Raw genomic sequence first — 27,273 nt, forward strand, 5'->3', positions numbered from 1 at the left:
TAGAGGCCAAGCGACAAGGGGCCTATTAGGAAATCAGCACTACATCTGGGTTGTTACTGCCGAGGAGAGATGAAAAATGAAGTTTTATAGCCTATGTCTTCCATATGTCCACAGCGTACCCTCAACTCTCAGCCATGATGGATGCTTAAACTCATGAAAGATGAGAGGTGCGCTGTAATTGGATAACACTTGCTGGATGTCATGGTGTGGAGGCGAGCCAGTGGAGGTTCTGGGTGGTTTTCGGAGGAAGTGGACCCTGGAAACCTGTGTTGTTTTGGCAACACAATCTATTGTATAGTTTATTGTATGGGATTGTGTGAAATCTAAAGTGTGTTGTGTATTGTTTTTCTGCAATGTTATAAGTGTACATGCTACTGTCTATACTAAAAAGGTCATGGTTATACATCCCATCAAGGTTGTGTGAAAACATTGTGCCCATGTCTGTACACAATAAATACTAGGGACCAAAAGTTACAACAAGGATACAGCAACTCTAACTCATATCCATGCAGCCCAACCCCCCACAAATTACAGTGACTAGTACAGTTCATTCACATTATTGTGGTAGCTAGTTATTATTTCATTTACATTTACAGCTTTTGGCAGATGCTCTTATCCAGAGTGGCTTACAACCAAGCAGATTCATACTTTTACTGTACTATAATAGTGTCTGTTCATTACATCCATTTTCAGAAAATTGTAAGTCTGTGTTTTGCTCTGTTGCCAAATATAAGTTCACAAGATTCACCTTTGACCTGTTTTAGAAAACTAGTTGATCAGATCTGATGCCGTTAACTGATGCCTTCATTAGTGACATTCAAGATTCATCTGCACAATTCATTAATTCAATTCAATTCAATTCAATTCATTTTTATTTGTATAGCGCTTTTAACAATGAACATTGTCTCAAAGCAGCTTTACACAGATAATGTGGTGATTAAACGTAAATATGTTCTTTGTAAGTAAGTTTGTCCCTGATGAGCAACTGTGGCAAGGAAAAACTCCCCGAGATGGCATAAGGAAGAAACCTTGAGAGGAACCAGACTCAAGAGGGAACCCATCCTCATCTGGGTTGCACCAAATGTCCATTTGAAGCAGATATACAAAGTTGCAGGGTAATTCCAGACACATTTACAAAAAATGTTTAATAAAAATGTAAGTGACAGATGACAACTGGTTTAACCATTTTGCATTTAATGACTTATGCAATGAACTGATGCACAGATGTTTTGGGGGTTACAGTTTTTCTCAGTTGCGTTGGAGCGTTTCTCAGATCAGAAATGAAATTCTCAAATCTACTTGTTCAACCTCCACATCATGTAGTCACTTGTGCACATCATAAAACCAATTTTTTTATTGCTTTCATCAAACTGTGAATGCTTTGGTACATTCATTTAATTGATTGTGTACAAGTGTCAGCTTTTTTCTACATTATCAATTGTTTATGTCTTGTTAATCAAAATATATTATACTGTTTTTTTCCTGAATAGTTTTAACCCCCGAAACATCTGGGCATCAGTTCATTGTATAAATCATTGAATGAATAATCTGTCAAGCAAAAATTTTTATTAAACTTTTGTTTTTTTTGTAAATGGAAATGAGATGTGCAGATACTTTTTTCAGTTGTTAATATTTATTATTATTATTATTATTATTATTATTATTATTATTATTATTATTATTATTATTATTATATCGTTTTTTCTTTGCTTTTCTTTATGAATAACTCTTAGTATGTTTGGTATTGTTGCTTATAACACTCTTAAATTGTGCTTATAACACTTGTAAAAAGTGCTGTTTGTTTGTTTGCTTGTTTGTTTGTTATATATGTAAGGAATTAAACCAGGACAATGCTGTTACATGCTATGAAATATTCAACAATGTGAAATAGTTTCCATCCTGATTTTTCCTATAACACCATGTCCCCTGGGGTGTTTCATTCTCTTCAACCACATCAATATAAAAAGCTACGTTTTACTTCTTATGTGTTTATAGTTTATAGTTATATTCAGAGCAGAAAGGCTCCTCGCTATGAATCGTGATCACAGAAAATACAATCAAATGAGGGCTAAAAATACAGTCAAATGAGGGCTTTTTTTACATTGTTAATTACACTATACATAAGTATTTTACACAGTCTTAGTTTTGTGATGCGCCTGTGTTCTAGAGGGCTTGGACACTTCTAGAAAAAATATCTTCAGGGTGCAAATGCAGCTACTGATGCACCTTCTGTTTCTCTGTACTTCTTCCAAATTCTCCTTCCATCTACTGTAGTGACCCTAAAACAGGATGTTGTTTAAGTGATTGCTAATAAGACTTATAAATAAATATAAATTCATAGCACATCTTGTTTTATCGTATATATCTGTTTATCATCTGTATATATACTGTGTATTATCCTGGTAGTGTTGTACATTTAATATTTTTTTACATATATTGTGCCTTACACAAATCTTATGAAATTTTCACGTTTAAAAGATCTTTATGTATATATTTCTGAGTGCTTTTTGAAGTGTGTTTCTTTGCACTGCTGGATGACCCATGACCTCTGGTGGAGACGCAGCTTTCTGACACTGGCCACTAAGTTGCACCCCAAAATTCTTTGGTAATCAACAGATTTCGTGATACCATTCACACAGTCAAGGCATCCAGTGCCAGAAGCAGCAAAGCAACACCAGAACATCTTTGAAGCTCTACCATGTTTGACTGTAGGGGCTGTGTTCTTTTCTTTAAAGGCCTCATTTTCTTCTGTAAACAGTGCCCTATGTCCTTCACCAGAAAGCTCTACTTTTGTCTCATCTCTGGTGGTTATGTCACATAAGTTTTGGCAAACTCCAGTTTTGCTTTTTTTATGCCTTTGTGTCAGCAGTGGTGTCCTCCTGGGTCTCCTACCATCCTTCCTTTTCAATCAAATGGTGATGGATAGTGCGAGCCAACACTGTTGCACCCTGTGTCTGCAGATCAGCTTGAATTTGTTTGGAAGTAATCAGGGTTTTTTATCCACCATTCGAACAATTTTTCATTCATTTTGCTTTTCCGTCCACATCCAGGGAGGTTCGCTTCAGTGCCATGGGCTGTAAACATCTTGATGATATTGCGCACAGTGAACACAGGAACATCAAGATCTCTGGAGATGGTCTTTGGACAGATTGTCCATGTTTTTCCGCAATTTTTTTCTCTCAAATTCACAGACAATTTTCTACACTTCTTTCTTTTATCCATGTTCAGTGTGACACACAACACAAACTAACAGTTTGAACCCCCTCCAATGTTTCTGGCCTTACTCCCATTCCAGCTGGTCTACTGAAAACATATCTACTTTTCTCCTCTCCATCATCTCAGCTAACTCTCTCTCACTTTACCAGTCATAGTACCAACATTTAAGGTACCAACCCAAACCTCCACTCTCCTACACTTCTCCTTTCCCTGCTGTCTCTGTAGACGTCTTCCTCTGCTCCTTTTTTTACTCAAGTTAAGGTAAAGAAGTTTGGGCTGTGACATGTACTTAAGTAAAAAGTTGTCATTACTACTACTGTTTTAGTGTCACGCTCTAATCATATCGATTACATAATCAGAGAATATTTTTATACGATGTATAGCGCTTTCAATGAACATTGTCTCAAAGCAGCTTTACACAGATAATGTGGTGATTAAAAGTGCATATGTTCTTTTTAGGTAAGTTTGTCCTATTTCAAGCTTTTTATACATATATTTATTATGTCTGTGAGGTAAATGTTCACTGATATTCAGGTTGTTTTATTTATGTGTTTGTGAAGTATAATAAATAAACAGATAAAAGTAGTCATTTTACAGATGCAAATCATGTATTGTTTTTATCTGTACGATCAAAAAAGTCAGTAATTGAAGTTTATTTTGCCAATATGAGGAAAAAAACACAAAACGCCACCCAGAGGTTTAATTGTGTGAATCATGGCGGATTTGGTGTTTGATTTGAGACTTGGCGCATAAATAAAACACATTTTTACTGATTAAAAATATTTTTCGGTGTAGTTTATTTATTTATTTTATATCTAAGTAAAAAAAGGGCGTCGTAAATAAATGCATGTTGTGCGGAAGGTTTTAATTTCGCCTCTTTTATATTTAGTTATTTATTTATGTATTTATATTTTTTATAAAAATAGTAAAACAAAAGTGCACGCTGAATTGATTATGTGTCGTTAAAAAGAATGTGTGTTTGAATTTGACAGCCCTAATATATATAAATACAAAATAAATGAATAAAAAATGTTGTTACCTAATGAATGTGTCCAGGCTGAACATCCACATAGAGAACACAAGCAGAGAAAAGATGATGATGATGATGATGATGATGATGATGATGATGATGATCAGGTGATCAGGAAAGTCTCTGTTCTCAGTCATGTTTACATCACTGACTCCCTCTGTCTCATCCACGTTAGCTTTACTTCTTGTTGCTTTCTGCCTACTGATTCTTAGCTTTGTAAACTAGTCCACATCTGTGGTGAGTGAGAGACAGGACTCTTTATACACCAGTGGATTGAAAAAGACATGCAATGGAAAGCGGAAAACGGTTGATGGGCTGAAATCGGCGCGAAGTGAAAATAAAACATATTGACATTTCACCAAATCATTGGATTGAAACTAAAGTAACGAGCCTGTTTTTAAAAGTACAGATATTTGTGTAAAAATTTAATGAGTAAAAGTAAAAAGTTGTCTGAAAAATAAATGGTGAAGTAAAATACTGATACCAAAAAATCTACTTAAGTACAGTAACAAAGTAATTGTTCTTTGTTACTTCCCACCTCTGGCACAAGAACATCCAAAATATAAAACTGTCAACGTTCCAATCACTACTTATATCTCAATTCATTTTCCTCGACAGGATGCTCCACACGTGTTTCCCAGTAGTTACAGTGAGGCAGAGGTTTACAGCCCACCCACCACTGTTTGTTTGCCATGTGCCAATGTGTCTTATCAGTCAACGCATGGTGTGACGTGTAAGTATGTGTATGTATATGTGTGTTTCAGGGGCAGTTCTTGGAGAAGAGGGGGGTGTCAGATGGCCGGGTTCATTTCCGGATAATTCTCGGCTGTCAGAAGACATCAATTTGGCAGTGCCAGAAGCCTCTTGGGAAGGAGCAGGTAGAATGTGCTGAAAGCTGGGAGATGTGGGTCCATGCATTGCTTAAACACATGGATGTTGGGACAGAGTTCTGAGGTTTTACTAGCGTATGGACAAGAGACTGTGGGAGCCCAAAAACGTCTAGGTCAAATCCATTTATCTGTTCAAATATATGTGTAGAAAATTTAGATGGAATTGGAATTGTCCAAGATGTAAGATAGAGTACAAGGTAGAGATGCTTTACACATAACTGCACTATGAGAATATAGTTTGGTTTATGTGGTAAAAGAACGAGGCCAAAACAAATACATTTCCTAAACCTAATCCCAAATCCTGAACTCTTCTAATCCAAACCCCTAACTCCTAACCCATAACTTTACCCATTACCCAAACGCCCTACACTAACTGACACACCCTCATTTTGACCCCTTATCCTTAATCCCCCTTCCCTGTCCACTAACTTTAACCCCTAACCTCATCCCTGATTCTGACAACCGGTTTAACAGTTTTGCATTCACTGACTTGTGCAATGAACTGATACTGAGATGTTTTGGGGGTTAAAACTATCCAGATGAAACCAGTATAATATATTTTTTACCAACATGAACATTAACAACTGATAATGTAGGAAACAGCAGACACTCGTACACAATCAATTAAATGAATGTACCAAAGCATTCGCAATTCAATCAAAGCAACAATACAATGTAAGTATGATGTGCACAAGTGAATACATGGAGGTTGAACAAGACGTTTTGAGAATTTCATTTCTGATCTGAGAAACACATGGCAACTGAGAAAAACTGCAAACAAACAGGGGCTCTTTTATATTATGATTGAGCGCTAGTCAAAAGGTTTGTCGACGCACCGTAAGTTTCATGCAAGGAATAAAACGCAACATGGCTTCCTGTTTTAGACAAATAATCTACCATGAATCACTTTTCTATTAAAGCACATCCTAAAGTCTTTTCCTGTTCCTTTTCTCTGACACAGCAGTTTGGCCAGTGAGTACAATTTACTTCATGTACTGATGAACAATACTCCATGCTTTAAAAAAATGTAACCACTTTAAGGGCACACGATTTCCACTATCACTTTGACCATATTTTAGTAAAAAGTGTTTTATTCTACTTATACCACATCAGTTTGGCAATGAGTGTTTTTGTTTTGTTTGTTTTTCATGAAAAACTGATTTGTGATATTTTTTATCCATTTATAGGTAAATTTTATGTTACCGAATCTTCGTGAAACGTTTCTGCTATCACTTACATCACACAGTATATATACTGTATATAATCATTATTTCCCAAGTTTGCCTTTGTTTTTCTCTCTGTTGAGGTCAAAAGACCTATTCCACATTAAGTCCCTATTACATGCTATAATAAATAACTTTCACTTTTCTGGGAAGATGTTCCTTTAGATTTTGTGGAGGTTTGTGAGCTTTTCTTCATCCCCAAAGAAGTTAGTAAAGTCAGGTACTGATGTAGGTGAGAAGGAAAGGAGGCCTGAGGTGCCATTAGCATTCACATTCATCCCAAAGGTGTTCAATAGGGTTTAAAGGTGTAGAAGGTGAAATATTTTAATCCATGTAAAGCTTATTTTCAAGGAGCTGGATTTGTGCACAAGAGCATTTTCATGCTGGAATATTTGGGTCTTGTAGTTCAAATGAAGGAGAAATTTCATGCTCCACGTCCAAAAACGTTCTATACAACTGTGTGCCTCTTACTTTTGAGCAAAGAGCCACATATGGCTAGAAAAGAAAGGTGTCTCAATACTTTTGTTTATGTAGTGTGTGTGTGTGTGTGTGTGTGTGTGTGTGTGTGTGTGTGTGTGTGTGTGTATGTGTGTGTCCATTAGTGTCTTTGTGTTGGTCTACTTGGGTATCTGTGTTTATATATATATATATATATATATATGTAGGTGTGTGTGTGAAGAAGAAGTAGCTCACTGGTTAAGATTTTGGACTTCTGATCAGGAATCAGTGAGTTTAAATCTCATCTCCACTTGCAAGTTGCTGCGGATGTGCCCTTGAGCAAGGCCTTTAACCCTCAACTGGTCAAATGAATGCATGAATGAGATAATAAAAGTCGCTCATGATAAGGGTGAAATGTATAATGTGCTAAATAGAAAATGACATTTTGCTTATTTTGCATTATACTAGGACTCGAGTCAGAATCCCTTCTGTTTCCTGGTCTCGTTAATGGTCTGTAAATATATCCTAAATGATATTGGTGATATTTGTAAAAATTCAAAAGACAAAACTAGCAAAGATGCACATTTAGAGTGCGACAAACACACAAACCAGCTTCGAAAGATAACAAGGAAATGAGGAATAAGCAGCAACAAAGCATCTGCTCACACACCCTTCCTCCTTTCTTTAACCCCGACACCCTGCTAAGCCCCGTGGCCCCAAGGTCATGCAAAATTCAGTCAGAAAACATAAAACGCCAGAGCTCCCATAATCCCTGTGCGGTGTGTTTCCACTTTAGCAATAATTGTATTTTCCCTGCACATATTTAATAGAACAACAGCAGTGCTCACTGCTTCTTTAATACCTTCCAGGTGTTCGCAAGTCGAATAATAACGGAGAAGGGCACTGATACAAGTGTGCATCGCTGACCGGGAGAACTCTCTTTAAATAAGTCTATTGCTATGGACATAGCATGAACATGGTAGAAATTTGTGAGTATCATTTCTCTCTTTACAAAGTTCATAACTGGTATTTTACTCCTGGTGCTCAGAGGGCTTTCTCAGGGTATGATGCAGCTCTAGCAAATTCCTGAATGCTGCTTAGAGTTTATCAGAACAGCAGGCAGTCTAGCATGTGATTCCTGCAATTTATTCATACAGTACATGTAGCCTTGAAGACCAGGTACAAGCATGAAAGTTGTGGAAAGACCCTGAAAGCAGCCTTTTCTAGAGCAATGCTGCCATCTAGTGGAGACAGATTAGTTTTTAAACCACCTGTTTTTTATGTATAAATGTTGGTTCTTCGTTGAGAAGAGCTATTACTAAATCTTCTTCTTCTTCTTCTTCTTCTTCTTCTTCTTCTTCTTCTTCTTCTACTTTTTCTTCTTCTTCTTCTTCTTCTTCTTCTTCTTCTTCTTCTTCTACTTTTCCTCTTCTTCTTCTTCTTCTTCTTTTATTTCTTCTTCTTCTTCTTCTTTTGGCTGCTCCCATTAGGGGTCACTACAGCGGATCATCTGTCTCCATACCCCCCTGTCCTCTACATCTGCCTCTTTTAACCCAACTACCTGCATGTCTTCCCTCTATCACTACATGTTGCATAAAATAAATAATAAAACAAAATGTTAGTTTTATGCTTAAATATAATTATACATGTTTAATGCTGTGTCATTCAATAGGCATACTGTCTCTAATCATCGACTAAGCAAAAGTAAAATCATAATAGTCAATAAAAACTACAACTGGTTAGACATGCGCAAATATTTTAATTCAATTCGATTCAATTCATTTTTATTTGTGTAGCGTTTTTAACAGTAAATATTGTCTTAAAGCAGCTTTACACAGATAATGCTGTGACAAAGAATGAATATGTTCTTTATAAGTGTAAGTTTGTCCCTGATGAGTGAGCCGGTGGTGACTGTAGCAAGGAAAAACTCCCCGAGATGGCATGAGGAAGAAACCTTGAGAGGAACCAGACTCATGAGGGAACCCGTCCTCATCTGAGTTGCACCGAATGTCCATTTATTACAGATAAACGATGTTGAGGGGTGCAGTGATGGTGATCAGATGCAAACTGTAGTCCTGTGTCATTGTAGTACACTGTAGGTAATGTCAACAGTCTGCTACACTGACTCAGGACTACAGTCTAATAAATAAATAAAAAAATAAAATAAATAAACAGCAAAATGACAAGGAATGGAACAGCCTTCGAAGTCTAGGCAGAAAACACGTTTTAGTGGGCCGTCTCTTATCCCAGAGATCATGTCTGTGTTACCTTCTATCTCTCCCTTTTAGTGATGCTGCTTTAGCTAGTCTTGCCGGGCCCCTACTTCTACTGTACTGTGAACACACTTTTAAGTAACAATAAAAACTTTCTTTCGGGGGTTTCCCATTAGGGGTCGCCACAGCGGATCATCCGTATTCGTGATCCACATGTTTGATTTGACACCTTTTACGCTGGATGCCATTCCTATTACAACCTTCCCCATTAATCCGGGCTTGAGACTGGCACTAAGAGTGAACTCTCTCTCTCTCTCTCTCTCTCTCTCTCTCTCTCTCTCTCTCTCTCTCTCTCTTTTCTACCCATTTCTTCTCTTTGGACTTGCCTGATTCATCCCACATCCCGTCCACACAAAAATCTCTTCTAAGCAATGTGTCAGTTTACTGAAAACACAGCTTAGAGGAACACAGCACAAGCACCCTGCATGCAGAAACATCTTGTTCTTTAACTAGCTGCTTCTGATGGTCTGAGTTTGCTGTGCTTACACTGACTTCACTGCCACAGGTTCTATTCACTACTACCATACTTCTATAATGTTAATGTCTTAGGCAATGTATGTGCACTAATTTTAGTGCAAGCAACAGCTTGTATAACTGTATCATTGTAGTCTGACTTTTTTCTGTCATCTGTGTTACTGTTGCTACTCATACAGAATATTTCAGTAAGATTGGAAATTCATGAATTGTACAGAATCTGTAAAATAAATTATATGAATAATAAAACATATATTCAAATACGTACATTTTGTTTTAGATTTATTTGACTTTATTTTGCTTTAATTGTGCTGTGAGCAAATACAACCTAATAATTTCCCTGTGGGATCAATAAAGGATTCCGATTCTGTGAACATATCTGTATATAAAATCTGTTAATTCTGTATATATTATTCTATATTTTCTGTATAAATCTTTTTTGTGTAAAAATTATTTTAGAAGCTTCTGACACCAAGAAACTATAATTCCAATAATATCTACACTTACAGGAGGTGGGAGCTCAGTGGTTAAGGCATTGGGCTTTGGAGCAGAAGATCACAGGTTCGATTACAAGTCGCTCTGGATAAGGGCATATGCCGCAAATGTAAATGTACATAATATTCTGCTATAATTTAATTGAAATAATTATATATAATTCTATAAAATACATATATAAACTATACTGTAAATATAGAAATAAATAGCTTAGTAGCTCAGTGGTTAAGACTCTCATTTACTGATTGGAAGGTTGTGGTTTCGAACCCTGGAATCGCTGAGCTGCCACTCTTGGGCCCTTGAGCAAGGCCCTCATCCTCTTTGCTCCAGTGGTGCTGTATCATGGCTGACTCTGGGCTCTGATCCCAGGTTCCTAACATCGCTAGGATATGTGAAGAATTTCACTATAATGTATTATTTGTATTATCATGAAGATCCCAACATAACCTAGATGGTGCCGTGGGTAATTTACGTTTACATTTACGGCATTTGGCAGATGCCCTTATTCAGAGCCACTTACAATCTCATTTATAAAAGTGAGCAGTTGAGAGTTGTTTAAAGAGCTGAGCAGGGGTGGCATGGAAGTGCTTGGATTAGAACTCATGACCCTTGTGTAGTCAGTTAGCACCCTTTTACAGGTATTCTGGTATTCTGTCATCTCTTTTATTAATAAATGTTATAATATTAGGCATCACAGAACTTGTGTAATTATGAGCAGCACTGAAGACTCTCCAGCAAAGAGACGAAGCACAATCAGATGGTTTACTATAGACAGAGTAGGAAAATCCCACCCCTCAGAGCCGAGGTGATCCGGAGTCAGCCTGGCTTCAGCCCTGCGTCATCACCGAGTCTCTGCGTTTACCTAATACACTGCAGGGAGCCCTGACTGCACACAGATAACACACAGCAAACTGCCACAAAAAAACCCACACTGCTCTCAGCCAGGAGTACACACGTCTTTTCATTGTCCACTGACGTCATTAGTTAATGTTCGCACCTCTCTTACCCCTTCAGTGGGTACAAACAACAAAATAAATTCTCTTATCAGGCAGTAATACAGTGCACCCGGAAAGTATTTACAATGCTGCACTTTTTCCACAATTTCCACAGCCTTATTACAAAATGGATTAAATTTGTTATTTTCCTCAAAATTCTACAAACAATATCTCATAATGACAATGTGAAAAAAATGTATTTAAAATGAATGAAGAAAAAGAAATCACATGCACATATGTATTCACAGCCTTTGCTCAATACTTTGTTGAAGCACCTTTTGCACCAATTCCAGCCTCGTCTTTGTGAGTGTGAAGCTACAAGCATGGCACACCTATTTTTCAGCAGTTTCTCCTACTCATCTTTGCAGAACCTCTCAAGCTCCATCAGGTTGGATAAGGAGCATCGGTGCACAGCCGTTTTCATATCTCATTTCATATGTTCAGTTGGGGTTCTGGCTGGGCCACTCGAGGACATTCACAGAGCTGTTCTGTAGCCATTCCTTTTTTATCTTGGCTGTGTGTTTAGGGTTGTTGTCCTGTTGGAAGATGAACCGTCACCCCAGTCTGAGGTTCAGAACATTTTGGAGCAGGTTTAATTAAGAATGTCTCTAAACATTGCCACATCATCTTTCCCTCATTCCTGACCAGTCTTCTAGTTCCTGCTGCTTAAAAACATCCCCACAGCATGATGCTGCCACCACCATGCTTCACCATGTAGGAATAGTATTATCCAGGTGATGAGCAGTGCCTGGTTTTCTCCAGACATGACACTTGGCAGTCAGGCCAAATTTTCTCATGGTCTGAGAGTCCTTCTGGTGCCTTTTGGCAAACCTGAGATGGGCTGTCATGTGCCTTTTACTGAGGAGTGGCTCGGAGAAATGCTTGAGCTCTTTCAGAATGACCATTTTGTTCTTGGTCACCTACCTGACTAAGGCTCTTCTCCCCCAATCACTCAGTTTGCCTGGGCGGCCCTCTCTTGGAAGAGTCCTGGTGGTTCCAAACTTCTTCCTTTTACGGATTATGAATGCCATATTGGACCGTCAATGCTGCAGAAATTTTTCTGTCCCCTTCCCCAGATCTGTGCCTCGATACAATCCTGTCTCTAAGAACTACTGGCAATTCCTTTGTGGCTTGGATTGTGCTCTGACATGTACTGTGGGACCTCATATTGATCAGTGTGTGTCTTCCCGAATCATGTCTAATTAACTGAATTTACCACAGGTCTCCAATCATGTTGTGGAAACATCTCAAGGAAGATCAGTAGAAACAGGATGCCCCTGAGCTCAGTCATGAGTCATGGCATAGTCAAGTCAAGTTTCTTTCTATAACGCTTTTCACAACAGACATTGTCTCAAAGCAGCTTTACAGAATTTAACAGTTAAGGTGAATGATGTGTGTGTATTTATCCCTGATGAGCAGCCGTGGCGACTGTGGCAAGAAAAAACTCCCTTAGATGTTATGAGGAAGAAACCCTGAGAGGAACCAGACTCAAAAGGGGAACCCATCCTCATTTGGGTGACATCAAGAGTGTGATCATAAATCTTTCAACAATACAGAACACTGAAGAGTGAGAACTACGTAACATAAGTAATGTTCTTTCTACAGTCTTCTACAGTCATTTGTGGTTATAAAACTAGAAGCTACTGAGCAACTCATAAAATAGCTCAACATTAGCGATCATCACAGATCCAAAGCAAAGACTGTGAATATTTGTGATTTTTTTATTTTTTATTTGTTATAAATTTTCAAGGATTTTTTAAACAAACTTCTTTCACATTGTTATTATGGGATATTGTTAGTAGAAATTTGAGAAAAATAATGAATTTAATCTATTTTGGAATAAAACTGCACCATAACAAAATATGGAAAAAGTGAAGCTCTTCCAGTGAAACTTTCCAGATGCACTGTAAGTGCTTCATGTGGTGCACCTTCCCATTTCTTTTTCTACTTTTTCATATTATTATAATTATAATAATAATTATTATTATTTCTGCTTATCTAAAAAGTGAATTTCTTTATCATCATTATCATCATCATCTTCATCATCATCATCACCATTATCCTCAAAAGAACCAAGTATAAATAATAACAATAATGTTAACATAAGGTGCTTTTTACTATGGTTGCTTATTCAAAAGGTGAATCTTCCTCATCATCATCACCAACATTTTCATCCACATCAACAAGACCAGATAATAATAATAATAATAATAATAATAATAATAATAATAATAATAATAATAATAATAATAATTAATAAAACAAGTATTTTTGCAGTTCTGCTTCATTCGTTCTTTTGAACTTTGTCCTTATTGTTGTTGTTTATAATTTTTATGAAGCATTACATCTTTATAGTTCTCTTATACTAAGTTGGGGTTCAGAACTTCAGAACTGTTCCATTCCTGTTTTACTGCGTACAATTGGGCTTGAATTTATAATGAATGTATAAAAAGCAGCTCGTGCCGTTGATTTCACTCACACACACACACACACACACACACACACACACACACACACACACACACAAAATGAGGTGAATGGACAGATGTTTACATCCCAACACTGCCCAGTGCACCGCTGCAGTCCAGCCTCACATAACCTCATGCCATATTGGATTGAGCTTCTCCTTTACTTCATGCTTGCTCTGTTCGCACCTCAGTAACGTGAGATGACTTTGTTGAGATGTCTTTATCTTTTGGGTCTTCTCGTCCTGCAGCTGGTGTCTCTTTCAACTTTGATGCCTGCTGATGTTTCGGAAGCTCCAGATGCGAGCGTAATCACAGATGTGTCCACACAGAACGACGCGCTTCAGGTCCGAGATGTTCGGCGTCCTCCAGCGCGCAAAAAGGCGCCTCTCTTCATGCTGGAGATGTACGAGGAGAACATCCGACACCCTGAGACTCTGCCGGGGAACATCGTGAGGAGCTTGCAAGGTGCGTAAAGCGGCACTCATACCATCAGCAACACCAGCAGCACCGGCTCTCTTATCACACTATTCCTTTTATTTCACGTACTTTTTTGTGCATTTTATTCTCAGCGCAATCGAATGGAGCGTTTTACTTTTTTAACCTGACTTCATTTAACCCCCGGGAGAAGATCACCAAAGCGGAGTTCCGCTGGTTGCGGCGCGCGCACGCGGTCTCACCAGGTCACCACTTTTACAGAGTGAGTATGTCCTTTAACACGGGGGATCAGACGCTCTGATCAGACTCACACACTCTCTCTGATATCGGATTTCAGGTGGATTTGTATGAAGTGCTGGATAGCAGAGTGAAACCTTGGAGAGGGAACCTGATCATCTCACGGGTACTGCCAGTGCACACTGAAGGATGGGAAGTGTTTAACATCACACAGACAGTGGGTGCACATGGACATGCACTTGCTCTCATACACACATGACACATGAGAACCTTATTGCTAACGTACAGTATTATACGTGAAAAGCTCATCCTTCTCATCCTTGTTACTAAAATTAATTTACATGTTACTGAAATTAATAAAAAAAAAGTTTTACCAAAGTTCTTCAATTATTGTATTTTTTGCTCTAAGTATAAAGTAACAGTGCATTAAAACATACACAGAAATTAATTACTTTCTTTTTTTATATTTAAAATTAGTAACACCTCTAAATTTGGCCATGCAGGGGTGTGCAAACTTTCGCTTAAAACTGTAATTACTGTGATTATGATCTACATCTCTTGTATATTGATTAGTTATGACTAATACCTACATTATATTTAGTCTATTACTAATAATAACAATAATATATTATAATAACATTATAATTAATAATTATTATAATATTCTCATTTCTTCTTTTTCTTCTTCTTCTTCTTCTTCTAAAAAAGTGAATTCTCACCCTCCTCATCCTCATCTTTATCATGCTCATCATCATCTTTATCATTTCCATTATCATTGTCATCATCAGCAAATACTACTATTATTACTACTACTACTACTACTACTACTAATAATAATAATAATAATAATAAAGAAGAATATATTAGTACATTTTTAAATGAACTGATAAATTGTCAGTCTTTCATTGGAAGCATTTAGTTATCCCTTTCTCCTTTTTATTCTCTCGCTGCACCCCTTGATTTGAACAAAAGCAAGTAGCATAGAAGTGTGTGTCATATTTACTGCTGCAATTCTCAGAGTACTTCATTGTTTTGGGTTGAATAAAGCTTTTTGTGTCACAGGTTTTAATATAAAGTCTCCAAATAAAGACTGGTTTCTGGATGACACTGATATAATCAATGCTGGATGTAGTTAAGTGATTAGGTCACATTTATCTATTGAAGTCTGATTCTGGGTTCTGGGGATTCGTCGCTGCACTAAGTAGCGGATTCATCTGTACACCTGAATATAGTGATGTGAATCAGAGCCAATATCTGTATCTCTAACTGTAGGCATCTCAACATGATTTATGTTTGAATTAGGATAAAACCAGGGTTTAGACTCAGCCTGATGAGGATGGCTACCACTTTGAGTCTGGTTCATCTCAAACCATCTCAAGGTTCAACATAGAATTTTTAATTGTATTACATATTTATTTCTCTAATGAGAATATAATGCTGGTTCATTGACTACATTTAGTACTTGAGACAAATGTGCCATAAAATCAACCAATCCTCAAACCTTATATTAATTTGTTTGTCATCACACTCTTTAAAGTCAGTCCCACAACTTCTAGCTCCACATTCATGCTCCAGTTATGGTTCTGACAAATGTGTTTTCTCACATTTATTACAAGGTCACCAAATGGATTCTCAGTAGCAGTACAAATAACGGCATCGTGCTCGTTTCGACTTCGGCATCTGGACACTGGCTGGAGACAACTGTTCAAAGTGCGAGACAAACAACCTACGAGGAGAATGAGGTCTACCTGGTGATCTACTCAAATGATGGTCGGAGAAGCTCAGGTAAAAACTACCTCGGTAGCATTTTACGAACACGTTTCTCAAGATTTATTTATCCTGCATTAGTAAACTTGTGTTTTTACAGTGTTCAAGTCAAACCGGGACTTTTGAGTTTATAAAATAAAAGTACACATTTCATGGAGTGGAAACTGAATTTTTTTTCGACATGCCCCTATTACATGCATACACTTATCCCAGCATTTAACTGAGGTCTAATTCGTCATAGAAAGTTTTATCAGTACACCCGAACCATCCTAGGACCGTTTGCTTCACTTAATCATCAGGGAACCACCACAACCGATATCAGGATCGTCCCTAACACTTTATACTTTCATTCACAAGAAACTTCAGCACCTCACACTGTTTCATGCACACTATAACACTGTTCCCTGTCATCTTGATTAATGTTCTTTGGATTGGCCTTCGAAATGCGTGCCCCCTATCAGTAATAGGGCACAACAGCCACTTACAACTGCATGAAGTACCGCCACGCCAGAGTCCATTTTTATACCTGTAACATTAAAAGTCTTGGTTTGACTTGAATGCCCCTTGTAATATAAAGTTATCTTTTAATAAGGATGGGTTTTTAGATTCTGGGCTTATTAGAGTAACATTTCTGAAATCCACAGGTGAAGGAGTTTACACAGGGGGTCAGAACCTTGCATTCTCCTTAGAGTTCCTCAAGTACAAAAGCTCCCTACAGGCGGCGGTGCAAAGGCGCAGGAGTAGACATAAACGGGCGGCTGAAAATATATATTGTCAAAGGACACCACTCTATGTTGACTTCGCGAAACTCGGCTGGTCCGGATGGATAATATCACCAAGGGGCTACAACGCCAACCACTGCACAGGCTCCTGTCCATTTCCGCTCAGTGGAAACTTACATGCAACTAACCATGCCATTGTGCAGTCGATAGTAAATACCTTAAAACTGTCTAACAAAGTGGGACGGCCATGCTGTGTACCAGACAAACTTCAGCCAATAAGTCTGTTGTATTTTGACGATGAGGAAAATGTTGTTCTCAAACAATATGATGACATGGTGGCAGGCAGCTGCGGCTGCCACTGAACGCACTATTGTACAAATATAACCCATAGGGAATGATTTTTGTGAATAAAGGGTGATGTGTTGCAACATGATGCTTGTGTATAAACCAAAAAGTTTCATTTTCAGTCTTTCAATCTCATCTATTATGTTTTTACTTTCCCTTTGTGAGAAGAAGTGAAAAATCAAAGTCGAGCTAAATGCTAACAATAGATATGTGATATACCAGTTCTCACCACAAGGTGTCAGTGCTTACCAAAAATCAAAAGATTTGCAATCATAAATGTCTTTTACAAACTCTAAAAAAAAAGGTGCGTGAAAATATCAAGTAAAAATATAAATCACATCTAATGGGTATTGCATGATCTGAACAAGGGTTTATTTGGACCAGTCACTTAAAGCTGACCAGTTGTACTTATAATATCAAATATTCATTGTTTGTGAGTGTTTTATTGGAATGGTTTACATTTCCTGAAGCCAGCAACACAGCCTCATGAATTCAGTCAATCACTTGTTTCAGAATACACAAAATATGACATAAATACACCATATACATCGTTAATGTCCAATTTAGCCTGCAAATATGCCATTTAAGACATACACGTTTTGAAAATCAGTGCATCTTGATATCAGCAAAAGTAAATATGGCATGTGAAAATTCTTCAATTCATCTTCTTATTCTTATTATATTATTATTTAATAAACCTGCAAAAATCACTGTGAAAAGCGTCATTTATCAAGCATTACAAAATACACAATCATTAGAAAATCCCAAAGGCCAATGTCAAAGGCGTTTCCTTTTTTTTAGAGCTAGGAACAAAACATGTATAAAACATGTATTTGCAGGAACAAAAACATACTAATGCCTGAATTCAGACCATTTCCAAGACTTTTTACTGGTCTATAAAGTGATCTTTTATCTTCATCTATTTTAAGCTAACGTAATCAAATTCTGATTATGTTTATTTTTAAAAAGTGCTCTTTCAAATTCACACACAGCACATGTGTAGATCTGAATCTCTTATTTGTGGGGGTTTTTGTGAAAGTCAATCAAAGTAAGCAGAAGCAACCACCAAGCCTGGTTTACACAAAGGATTTTTGTTTACGGTAAGGATGAGACCGGCATTGGAACAAAGCCATGATAGAGCATAAGTGGAGCTGCATTCACAACTTCTACAGATTGTGCCCTTGGTATTGTCCCTTCCAGCGACTGAACTGGAAGCTGGACGTATCTTCCTGTTTCTGGATCAAAGAAGGTTTTAGTCTTGACCTGCACTGGCATGTCGACCACAAAGTACTGTCCAGAATTGAGATCCTGCAGAAGCTTCCTTTGTGTCATTGGGAAAGACTGTGCTACGATGTTGTTAGCTGGAGATCCGTAAGTTTGCTCGAGGCTGCTTTGTCGCAACAGTGCTGTCTGTGCAGTGCTGGGCTTCTTTATTGTCTCAGTATTGGTTTTCGAGGCAGGGGCATCTCTATGCTCATGTTTATCACTTGAAAATCGGTCTAAACTATGAGCCCTGCGGTACAACTTGTGTGGCAGGTATTTCTCACTACTACGCCCCAATCTCTCACTGTCAGCATTCACATTCTGATCTTTGTGCTGTAATTCCTTTTGTATTTCAAACAAACTGCTATTTGCATCCTCATTATCCGTATTAGTGAGGCTGCTATACCGTGTCTGCTGCAGTTGCCTTCTGTATCTTTCTTCTTTACTGTGTCATGACCTTCACTTGCTTGAGTCTTAGGCAGAGATGTTCCACTGCTGTTTTCCTCAGTGCTTTGATCACTGCTACCTCTGTCAGTGCTGTGTTCTCGCTGGTAAGCTCTCTCGGCGAGGACCTTGTCGCTACTGTGGTGCCTCCTCTCACGTTTCTGAGAGGAGCCCTTCTCACTGCTCCGGCCACGCTCTGATTTGCTTTTCGCCTCTGCTTTCTGGATTCGCTTTGTGGTCAGCTTCATGGCACGACGTAGGGCTTTCTCCGTTTTGGGAGGGACGGCAGGTGGCTTGCCTTGTACCTGATTTTCTATGCCACTACAGACTGATTCCGATCTTTCGCTTGGGGCTTTTGATTCCACTATGCTCTCTGTGGGTGCGGTGTTGAATGCAGTAAATGCGAACTCTTCGACAGTGCCTTCTGCATTCATTTCACAGTTTTCTATTCCCTCAGAAAATGAGCTTGTAACCAATTGCCACTCCTGGCTTCTGGAACTGCAGGACTATTTATTTTCAGTCCTTTTTTCTCCTGGTCTGTGGTGGATTGAGATTGAGATTGAGATTGAGATTGAGATTGGGGTACGACCTGTACTGGGGACTGGTTTGGCTGAGGGATTCGAACAAGTGCAAGAGGCAACATTGGACTTTGCATGTCCATGGCATCCTTAAAAAACTCTGGATCCTCTTCACCCTTTTCAGATCCACTCAAGCTTTCTCTTGGAGACCATGGCTGTGTAACTCCTGCGACAGTTTTATGGAGTACAGGTCTTACTGTTTTGGTAACAGGGGACGCACTAAATGTGTTGTCTTTAACTTTAAATAAAGCAAGTTTTCCCACTGTTGGAGAAGAGGCATTGGACCGGCATGTTGGCGTCAGATTGTGAGCGGAGTCTATCAAACAACGCACCCATTCTCCTTTTTCCACATCTTTTAAAGGAGCAACTGCCAGGTCTGAGTGTTGCAGTTTAGTTTCATGGTTGTTACTGGAACAGGAATACATTGTGTCTAAATTCTCACTTTTTCTTTCTTCACCTTTAGTTAGACATGGTGACATTTCTGTTCGCTGTAAATAGCAGTTCTCTGAGTTCTCTGCGGAAATATGATTGCATTGTTCTGTAATATCCAATGATGATAAAGGTTCGGCTTGATTAAGAATATCATAAAGGGTTTTAATTTCCGCTGAAGCATTATCAGGGTGATAATTAAAATTAGCATTCAAGGGTGATGTCTTCTCAGATTTATCCTCTGATTTTGGAAAATGGTTAGTTGATTTCTCTTTGACAGAGATTTCATCATGGCATTTGGAATTGACCTGGCTTGCATTTTCAATCAAAACTTCAGAAACACTATCATTCTCTGTTTTATTTATATATTTTATGTCCCCTTCATTTAGTGTGATTCCTTGAACGGTTTTAATGTCCGGCTCATCAGATATTTCTCCAACTAGATGTTCTATATTTCCCATGGTTAGTTTGAATCATTCTCAGGTAGATTGTCGAAATCCGCCTCTCTTGATATATAACATTGTGCTAAAATTCCTTCAACTTCAGGACAACCTGTTATACCTTTTGGTGAATTTGCTTTTTGGTTCAAGAAGTCAGTTTCAGGAAGTCCATTAGACCTTCTTCTTGACTCAAACATTCTTGGAGGTTTAAACTCGGCAGTACCTGTTTTCTGTTTAATTTGTCCTTAAGCAATGATACATGGCCCTTTACTGGTCCTTTATCCTTTGCTAGATTTGATTTCTGAACTTCTGTACTTAAAAATTCTTTCTTTGATCGCTCAAGATTTCCCAACTCATCCATTTTTTCATTTATAATTCTTCCTTCACTTTGGGAATTTGCTCTTTCTCTTCTTGAAGGTGCCTCAGGTTTATTAAAGCTGTTATTTTTCTGAAGAGATGACTCATCTTCAACTCGAATTAGCTTATTGTCAAAACACTCCTGGACTACTGAGCCTTCCTGATCAAGCTTACATATTTAGGCATGCTTAATGTTTCTTTAAGCTCATTAGACATTGACTTGATATTTTTTGTGACACTTTCTTGGCCATGTCTGTCAGATCTGTCCCTGTTTGTGTATATCAGTCTGCTTGGGCTGTGCTTTGCAGCACCTTCTTGCATATAAGGCTCAGCTAATATTACTTCAAGCACATGACACGGACTGGCGTGTATGTCTGATATGCTTTGAACGGTTTGGCTAGGTGGTATAAAATCAAAAACAGCCGTCTGACCTCGCCTGTCTGGTATAACACTTTCTGAAGTTTCCGTCTGACCCGATTCTAGAATGCTGTCCCGATTGCGGCCTTTGTTCACAGGGAAATCCTGTTTACTTTGTCTTCCACTTTGCTGTTGTTTTTGTTCCCTCTCAGCAATCCTTTTCTCCAGCGCCACCGTGGCTAGCTCGTACTTATCCTTCACAATGTTTTTCTTCTTTGCGCCTGAGCCTGCATTCGATGGCTGTTCCTTTAAAGTGAATAGCGCTATTTTGCTGATGTGTTTCCTTTCATTGAAAAAGCATTCTTTGATACTCTTTGCTCAGTGCACGTACCTGAGAGCATGTTCGAATTGTTTTGTGCCAAGGTGTCATTCGTAAAACTCTCTTTGTTATGTGGATCGTCCGTATTTTCCTGCACTTTACCTTTATGTTTCTGCACATCGACATGCTCATCTCTTCCCGAATTCACTTTCTCTTGCCAACATTCACGTTCCTTATTGTATTCATTATGTTTCTCATCCTCTTCTACATTCGAATATCTTTCATTTTTGATGTAGTTGTTTTGTCTTGCGGAAAACAAATGCTTAGCGTTTGTTTCTTTACTCTGGCATTCATTATTTCTGATCGGTCTTTTCTCTGCCTTACATGTTTCTCCTGTATTCAATGGTTCTTGATTCCTGCTACTCGGATGTGTCGGGGCATCCTGTTGTGCGTTGTGCTTCTTTGACTGCAAATATTTTTCCTTTAGAGCGGCCGGTACCTTGTTTGCAGTTTCAGCATTGTTCAAGTGTTCACGGTTTACATTGCTGATTTCCAGTTTAGTTGAATTATGCTTTCTTTGCAATTCCTTATTATCCCTCTCTGGAAATTTCTCTTTGCTCAGCTCCTTTTCTGCACTTTTTTTTACTATAGAATGAGAACCCGCTACATCCACTGGCGCCATTTTAGTATTCAATTCTACCGGACTACATTTTCGGTACAAATATAAAGATGGATATGTAGCTTTGGACACAGTGTTCTTTTTGCTTTCAGAGATACCACCGGTGAGCCAGCGTGCAGCAGACTAAGTCCCAAAAAGTCATCAGGCAATGCACTTTTTATATGGCTGCTTGATTGAGAGCTTTGTGTGTCTGCAGTCTTAGGACTCATTGGACACCTATCAGTGTTTCGAACAGCTGATGCAGTTTTAGCATCTGCAATTTCTGGGCTTTGCAGAAAATCTTTGGGCATGTCCTGTTCAATCAGAGGAGACAGCTTATTTTGGTCTGCTGCATCCAAGCCTTTAAATTTTGGTGGGCTGTATGTTGCTTTGACTCGTTTTCTGTTGTCCTTGAGATTGAACAACAGACCCGATGCCTTGGATTTATATCCTTCACGTTTGATGTCGGGCGATGGACGGATCTCTGTCTCATGAAGTCCTGGGATATCGAGGACTGCGGGAGAATGAACAGCCTGCAATATGTCTGAGGTTCCTGTACCCTGTCTGGATGGTATAATAGGAGTCAACAGCTGTAAAATGTTGAATGGGGTTGAATTTAAGCAGGTTGGTTCTTCCACAGTTTTAACCTCTTTTTTTTTTTGTATTGCACACTCGTCTACAGGGTTTGCCCTTTCACAGTCTGGTGAGCTGATAAGTGGCTGAACTGTACCTTTTGCCCTGCTTCGATTTTTCCTCCATGGAGCATAAAGGTCACCTTCAGACTGACACCTCTGAAACGACCCTGAGGATGTCAGCAGCACTTGCGGCTGAAGAGTCTCTATTTGAACGTTAGGCATTTGGGGTAATTTTAGCTCAGAGGGTTTTTCTGGTACCGGTGGTGCGATTTTTTGTAATAAATCATGTTTTGATTTATGCCCAGGCTCCCGAGGTGAGGTGCTTTGGCTTGTCTCTCTTTTATTTGCCTTTGGTACAGGTAATGTGTTTGAATTTTCTAGTTCCGTGTAAAGTGGCGAATCGTACAGTCCAGCTGGACTACTGCATCGAAACAAGCCCATGTTCTCCAGTCCAAAACGATTTAAGTCTCCCCAGGATTGGAATGGGCTGAATTCACTGTGCAGGAAAAAGTTTTTGGAATTCAGTTTTCTCAGTTTAGTGGATTTGCTGTGCTGATTTTTAGATTTTCCTGATGATTTATGTACATCCTGGATACGATGGCTTTTGTTCTGGCAAAAGTCTTTGTTCAGGAGGTGATTCTGATAATCTGAAGAAAACTCTGACAGCTCTGTTTGGATGCTAAGCAGCGCTGATTTGTCCCACGAGTCCCCATTTGTCATTTTCATGTCATTGCTTTTCTTAGATGTAAGTGCAGCAAAAAGCGATGACACATTCGAAGTGTTTTTATTTGTTTGCCATGGGGTGTTGTACACACCGTTGGGCCGGTGAGCTCCATGTTTTTTAACACTCGAATTCTCTCGAGGTTTTTTTGGTTTCTCTTCAACTAGTGGCTTGTGACAGTCTACTAAAGATGGCACAAGCTCTGAATCATTGTAGATTGCCTCATCGCCAATGCACAGACTCTTAAAGGCTCGGTCGGTGAGGTTCATAACCTCTCGGTCTGTCTCATCCATAAAACTGTCCAGGTTGAAAGGGTGCCGCACGCCGGCTTTATGGCTCGCATACTGTTTCTCCAGGCAGCTCATGGTGAATGTATAATCCACGTACGTTAGTCTGATGTCCGGAACATCCTACATGGCCATCACCAGTGGTTCACCACTACCTCTTGATTTTCCTTAAAAAAAAAAAAAAAAAAAAAAAAGAGATTAATATGAAATGGCTTTTTTTTTTTCAGACCATTAACCTTCTCATGTGTTAAACCAGAAGGTTAAAGTGCACATTTAAGTGAAATGTACCAAGCCACACATAAACTATTTTTAGGAGAGCCTGGATGCCTATCTGCCTTTCTCAACTCATAAGCCATGTGCAGCAGCATGACTACAAGCAGGAAGATAAGCAATTCCCATCCATGGGCTTGACCAAAATAGCTCAGCATTCACATGATGCACAAGACCTGCCTGTTGTCAATGTATTGTTTCAGCTCATTACCCTGGCTCACAATTTGTTACCTCATTTGCAATTCCATAACAAAGTTTAGACTCTAAAACCGACTGGAACACACACCCGGACACACACACACACACACACACACACACACACACACACACACACCTACCCACAAGGAAGCTATCAAACTCTATGTTGCTGAGGTTTTCGAACAGCAACTTTTCATTCTGTCATAATTTTCCATTCTTCTTATTTTTCTTTCTTAGATTAAACACAGAACTAAATCACATTGTTACAATTCCAGTAAAAGCACCAATACTGTATATTTGAACCGAAACACAACAATCCTTCAGCTGTAAGTTTGAAGTTTGCTAGACAACTTGACAGGACCCCAGTGATCCAGGGAGCAAGTATAAAACCCTTGCAAACGTTATGATACATGACCCTAGAAAGCAGCCAAGGGAATTTGGATGCCAACGCTTTTTTCCAGGGCTCGTCATTTCGTATCGACTTGCTGTCTGGACAACTTCCCTGCATCTGTTATTTACATGTAACTAAAAACTATGCTCCCAAAAACAAGACCTTGCTAAACTCCAAGAAACACTTTATTAAGTTGTTTTCTTTTAAAATGTCAAACATTCAATGAATCACGAAAAAAGAGGAGAAAACATGAAAAATGAAGCAATAGATACAAAGAATTGTTTCAAATAGACAATAAATCCAAATAAAAACAATAGAATACATTTTAGTAGTATTTATTCTACTTACAACAAAAACAACACTACCAACTATGGAACAACTTATCTTTTTGTTTTAAACTTCTACAGTGAAAAGACATTTTCAATTATTTAATGGAAAATCTTCCTTCTTACCTTTTGTCTAAATTTCCATGTTTCATGTTTCAACAAGTAGAGGAGCCAAACTTTCCAAGGATGATAATTCAGAAATCCGTAAAGAGCCACCTGCTTAAAAAATACAGCCGTTCTTGTGATAAAGACATGTAGTTAAGAATTAACATATAAATCCATGGGGCAAACCAAAAGAGTCTGAAAAGCGAGTGGACGAAGCAGAGCCTACTAAAATAACCACAGTAGTTGAGCGAGGTTGAGTGCAGTAGGAGCATGGGAAGTAGCTGGTGAGCACTCATTTGCTATTTTGGTATTGGAGGCATAAGTGCCATTACTGTCCCTTTTTTTACCTCTCTCTCAGCCCCCTAAAAGAGCTGCTATTCGGGAAGATCCCTTGCTGCCTTCTGTTCACACAGGGCTCTTGGGGTTAAGGTGGTTACACGAAGTCAGGGTGTGTGACTCATTTTGTCTCCTGCAAACAGCCGAGTAAAATATAGCTGCTTGCAACCGAGCAAGTGTCACACATTTTAAGAGGCCAATGTAAGCTGATTACAATACTTGAGAGCATTGTTTTTGGATATTTGTTCTCATTAGTTATGCTAATCAATAACACTCTGTCTGGACATACTTTCCGGTTAGGAAAGAGAATTATTATTATTTTTTACTATTTAACGTTAACACTGTACAGTCAGTGATTTCTCAGGTTTCACTACAGCACCATGTCATGCAAGTTATACTGTCATGTTATTTATGCTGTCATGCTATTCATGTTGTTCTATTTCAGAAGCTATAGAGTTTGTACAGGAATGGCCTGGACCTCTTCAATCAGGAGAATGACGCCAGCTTTGCTGAGCTGGCAAATCCAAATGTGCACCTTTAATATAATTTACAGTCTACAATATATTATACAACTACTGATGCCTGCTGATATCAGGATAATATATATTTAAGACTTATGTATATATGTATGCACGTTTGCGCTATGCCTACCCTCAGTTTTATATATCACACCAGGCAACGTCCACCTGTAATATTTTAAAGTCAACACACCCAGCCAGCCCTTCATGGGCTGTGTAAGCAGCTAGAATATTGAATAAATCTAAAGCTCTTTTACTATCTGCTAGTGCCCATGTCATAGGTGGATCAGATGGAGCAAGGCAGATGGCTCTCTAACCCTCAGCAATCGGGACAACCAAATGGCTCTTGTGTCAAGTCTTATTCTGAGCAAGAAGGCAGGGCTATAATAGGACAACTGGAGCACTGCTGCATTCCCTCCGAAGAGCTTTAGGTGGCAAAGACAAGCCCTGTTAGGTTTTAAAGTGACGGACGTCCACATATGGGCCAAGCGCATAGCAGCCAAAGGAGGGAAAAAAACATAATTTGCAGCCAAATGAGATCCTACAAAAACACTTATTTTTTTGTACATTGACACAAGCACAAGATTCCACTGTACCCCAATAACTAAGATATATTCATGGAAGAAAGAGAGGGAAAAAAAGACATAAATCCCTGCTGATACTCTAATTTTCTTCCAAGGTTAAAATTTATGATGGGACATAAAAGCATTGGATTTTACATTTAGATTTAAAGTTTTTCAATAAATCTCACCCTAATAGTAGTGCAAAATAAGTACGATTTATGTAAAAAGAAAAGTAAATTTGTGACAAAACACTAAACAGGGTTTTGGGCAATCTTAAATTTTACATTTGTAAGCCTTTTTTTGTTAAAAATAAATGTAATGCAAATAAAGAATTCAGTTCAAAAATATTTGCTCAGTAAAATAGATTATTTTTCATATAGAAAAAGATTCCAATAAGTGAATGATTATTCTATAAAGCTACACATTTCTATCTCAGCTGTTTGAAAGTCACTCATCATACCTGAGTTCGATGCTGGAGTTACGTTCAACTGAGAAAGATATTAAGAAACATTATGTACTCAGAGTCCCAGAGTTTTAGAAACCACATAAGCAATCACATCAGGTTATTTCAACAGAGCTGACATGACCCATGTGTTTATGAAATTACAAAATGGTGCCATGACTTACAAATGGAGATTTCACAACACTCTTGTAAAGCAAAAGTGTATGCAAGTGTACATAAAAAAATCTAAATAGTAGGAGTGTCCCCGACTAAGTATTTCCTAGTCGAATTAGAACTGTCAAGTCTTGCCTATAGTCTATAGACAACTTTTTTCTTTCACACACAGCACACAGAAACAACTTTGTAATAAAGTGAACAAAACTGCCTGTCAAAGTGATAAAATAAATATCTTTTTATCTAAGTTGAAATGAAAGGCAATATGGATAAATTCATAATTACTATTCCTCATACCATTTTAAAATCACACTACATCACACAAAGATATAGAAGAAACTGTATAAAAATGAATAAACATTAGAAAAAAATATGAATAAACATAAAAAATAACAAATGCAGGCCACACTGCAGACAGGATTTGTATTTCACATATCAGCAATCTAAAATGCCT

At 38.3% G+C, this 27,273-nt stretch overlaps 2 protein-coding genes across 2 annotated transcripts; one reads left to right on the forward strand and one right to left on the reverse strand.

Annotated features, from left to right (window-relative positions):
* Positions 1–4,865: 4,865 nt before the first annotated feature.
* On the forward strand, positions 4,866–17,025 carry LOC124388798 (bone morphogenetic protein 2-like). Its single transcript, XM_046853825.1, has 7 exons — positions 4,866–4,895; positions 5,011–5,124; positions 13,751–13,967; positions 14,072–14,199; positions 14,275–14,391; positions 15,791–16,021; positions 16,660–17,025. The coding sequence occupies exons 1-7, from the start codon at positions 4,866–4,868 to the stop codon at positions 17,023–17,025; spliced, it is 1,203 nt and encodes a 400-aa protein (XP_046709781.1).
* A 406-nt stretch (positions 17,026–17,431) lies between these two features.
* LOC124388491 (cardiac-enriched FHL2-interacting protein) lies at positions 17,432–25,247 on the reverse strand. The gene is made up of 2 exons (XM_046853176.1): positions 24,808–25,247; positions 17,432–23,663 (listed from the first exon to the last, which is right to left on the reverse strand). The coding sequence occupies exon 2, from the start codon at positions 23,572–23,574 to the stop codon at positions 21,892–21,894; it is 1,683 nt and encodes a 560-aa protein (XP_046709132.1). The 5' UTR covers positions 23,575–23,663; positions 24,808–25,247; the 3' UTR covers positions 17,432–21,891.
* Positions 25,248–27,273: the final 2,026 nt, after the last annotated feature.

This window comes from Silurus meridionalis, chromosome 7 (assembly GCF_014805685.1).
Source record: "Silurus meridionalis isolate SWU-2019-XX chromosome 7, ASM1480568v1, whole genome shotgun sequence".
In the NCBI taxonomy this organism is placed as follows: Eukaryota; Metazoa; Chordata; class Actinopteri; order Siluriformes; family Siluridae; genus Silurus; species Silurus meridionalis.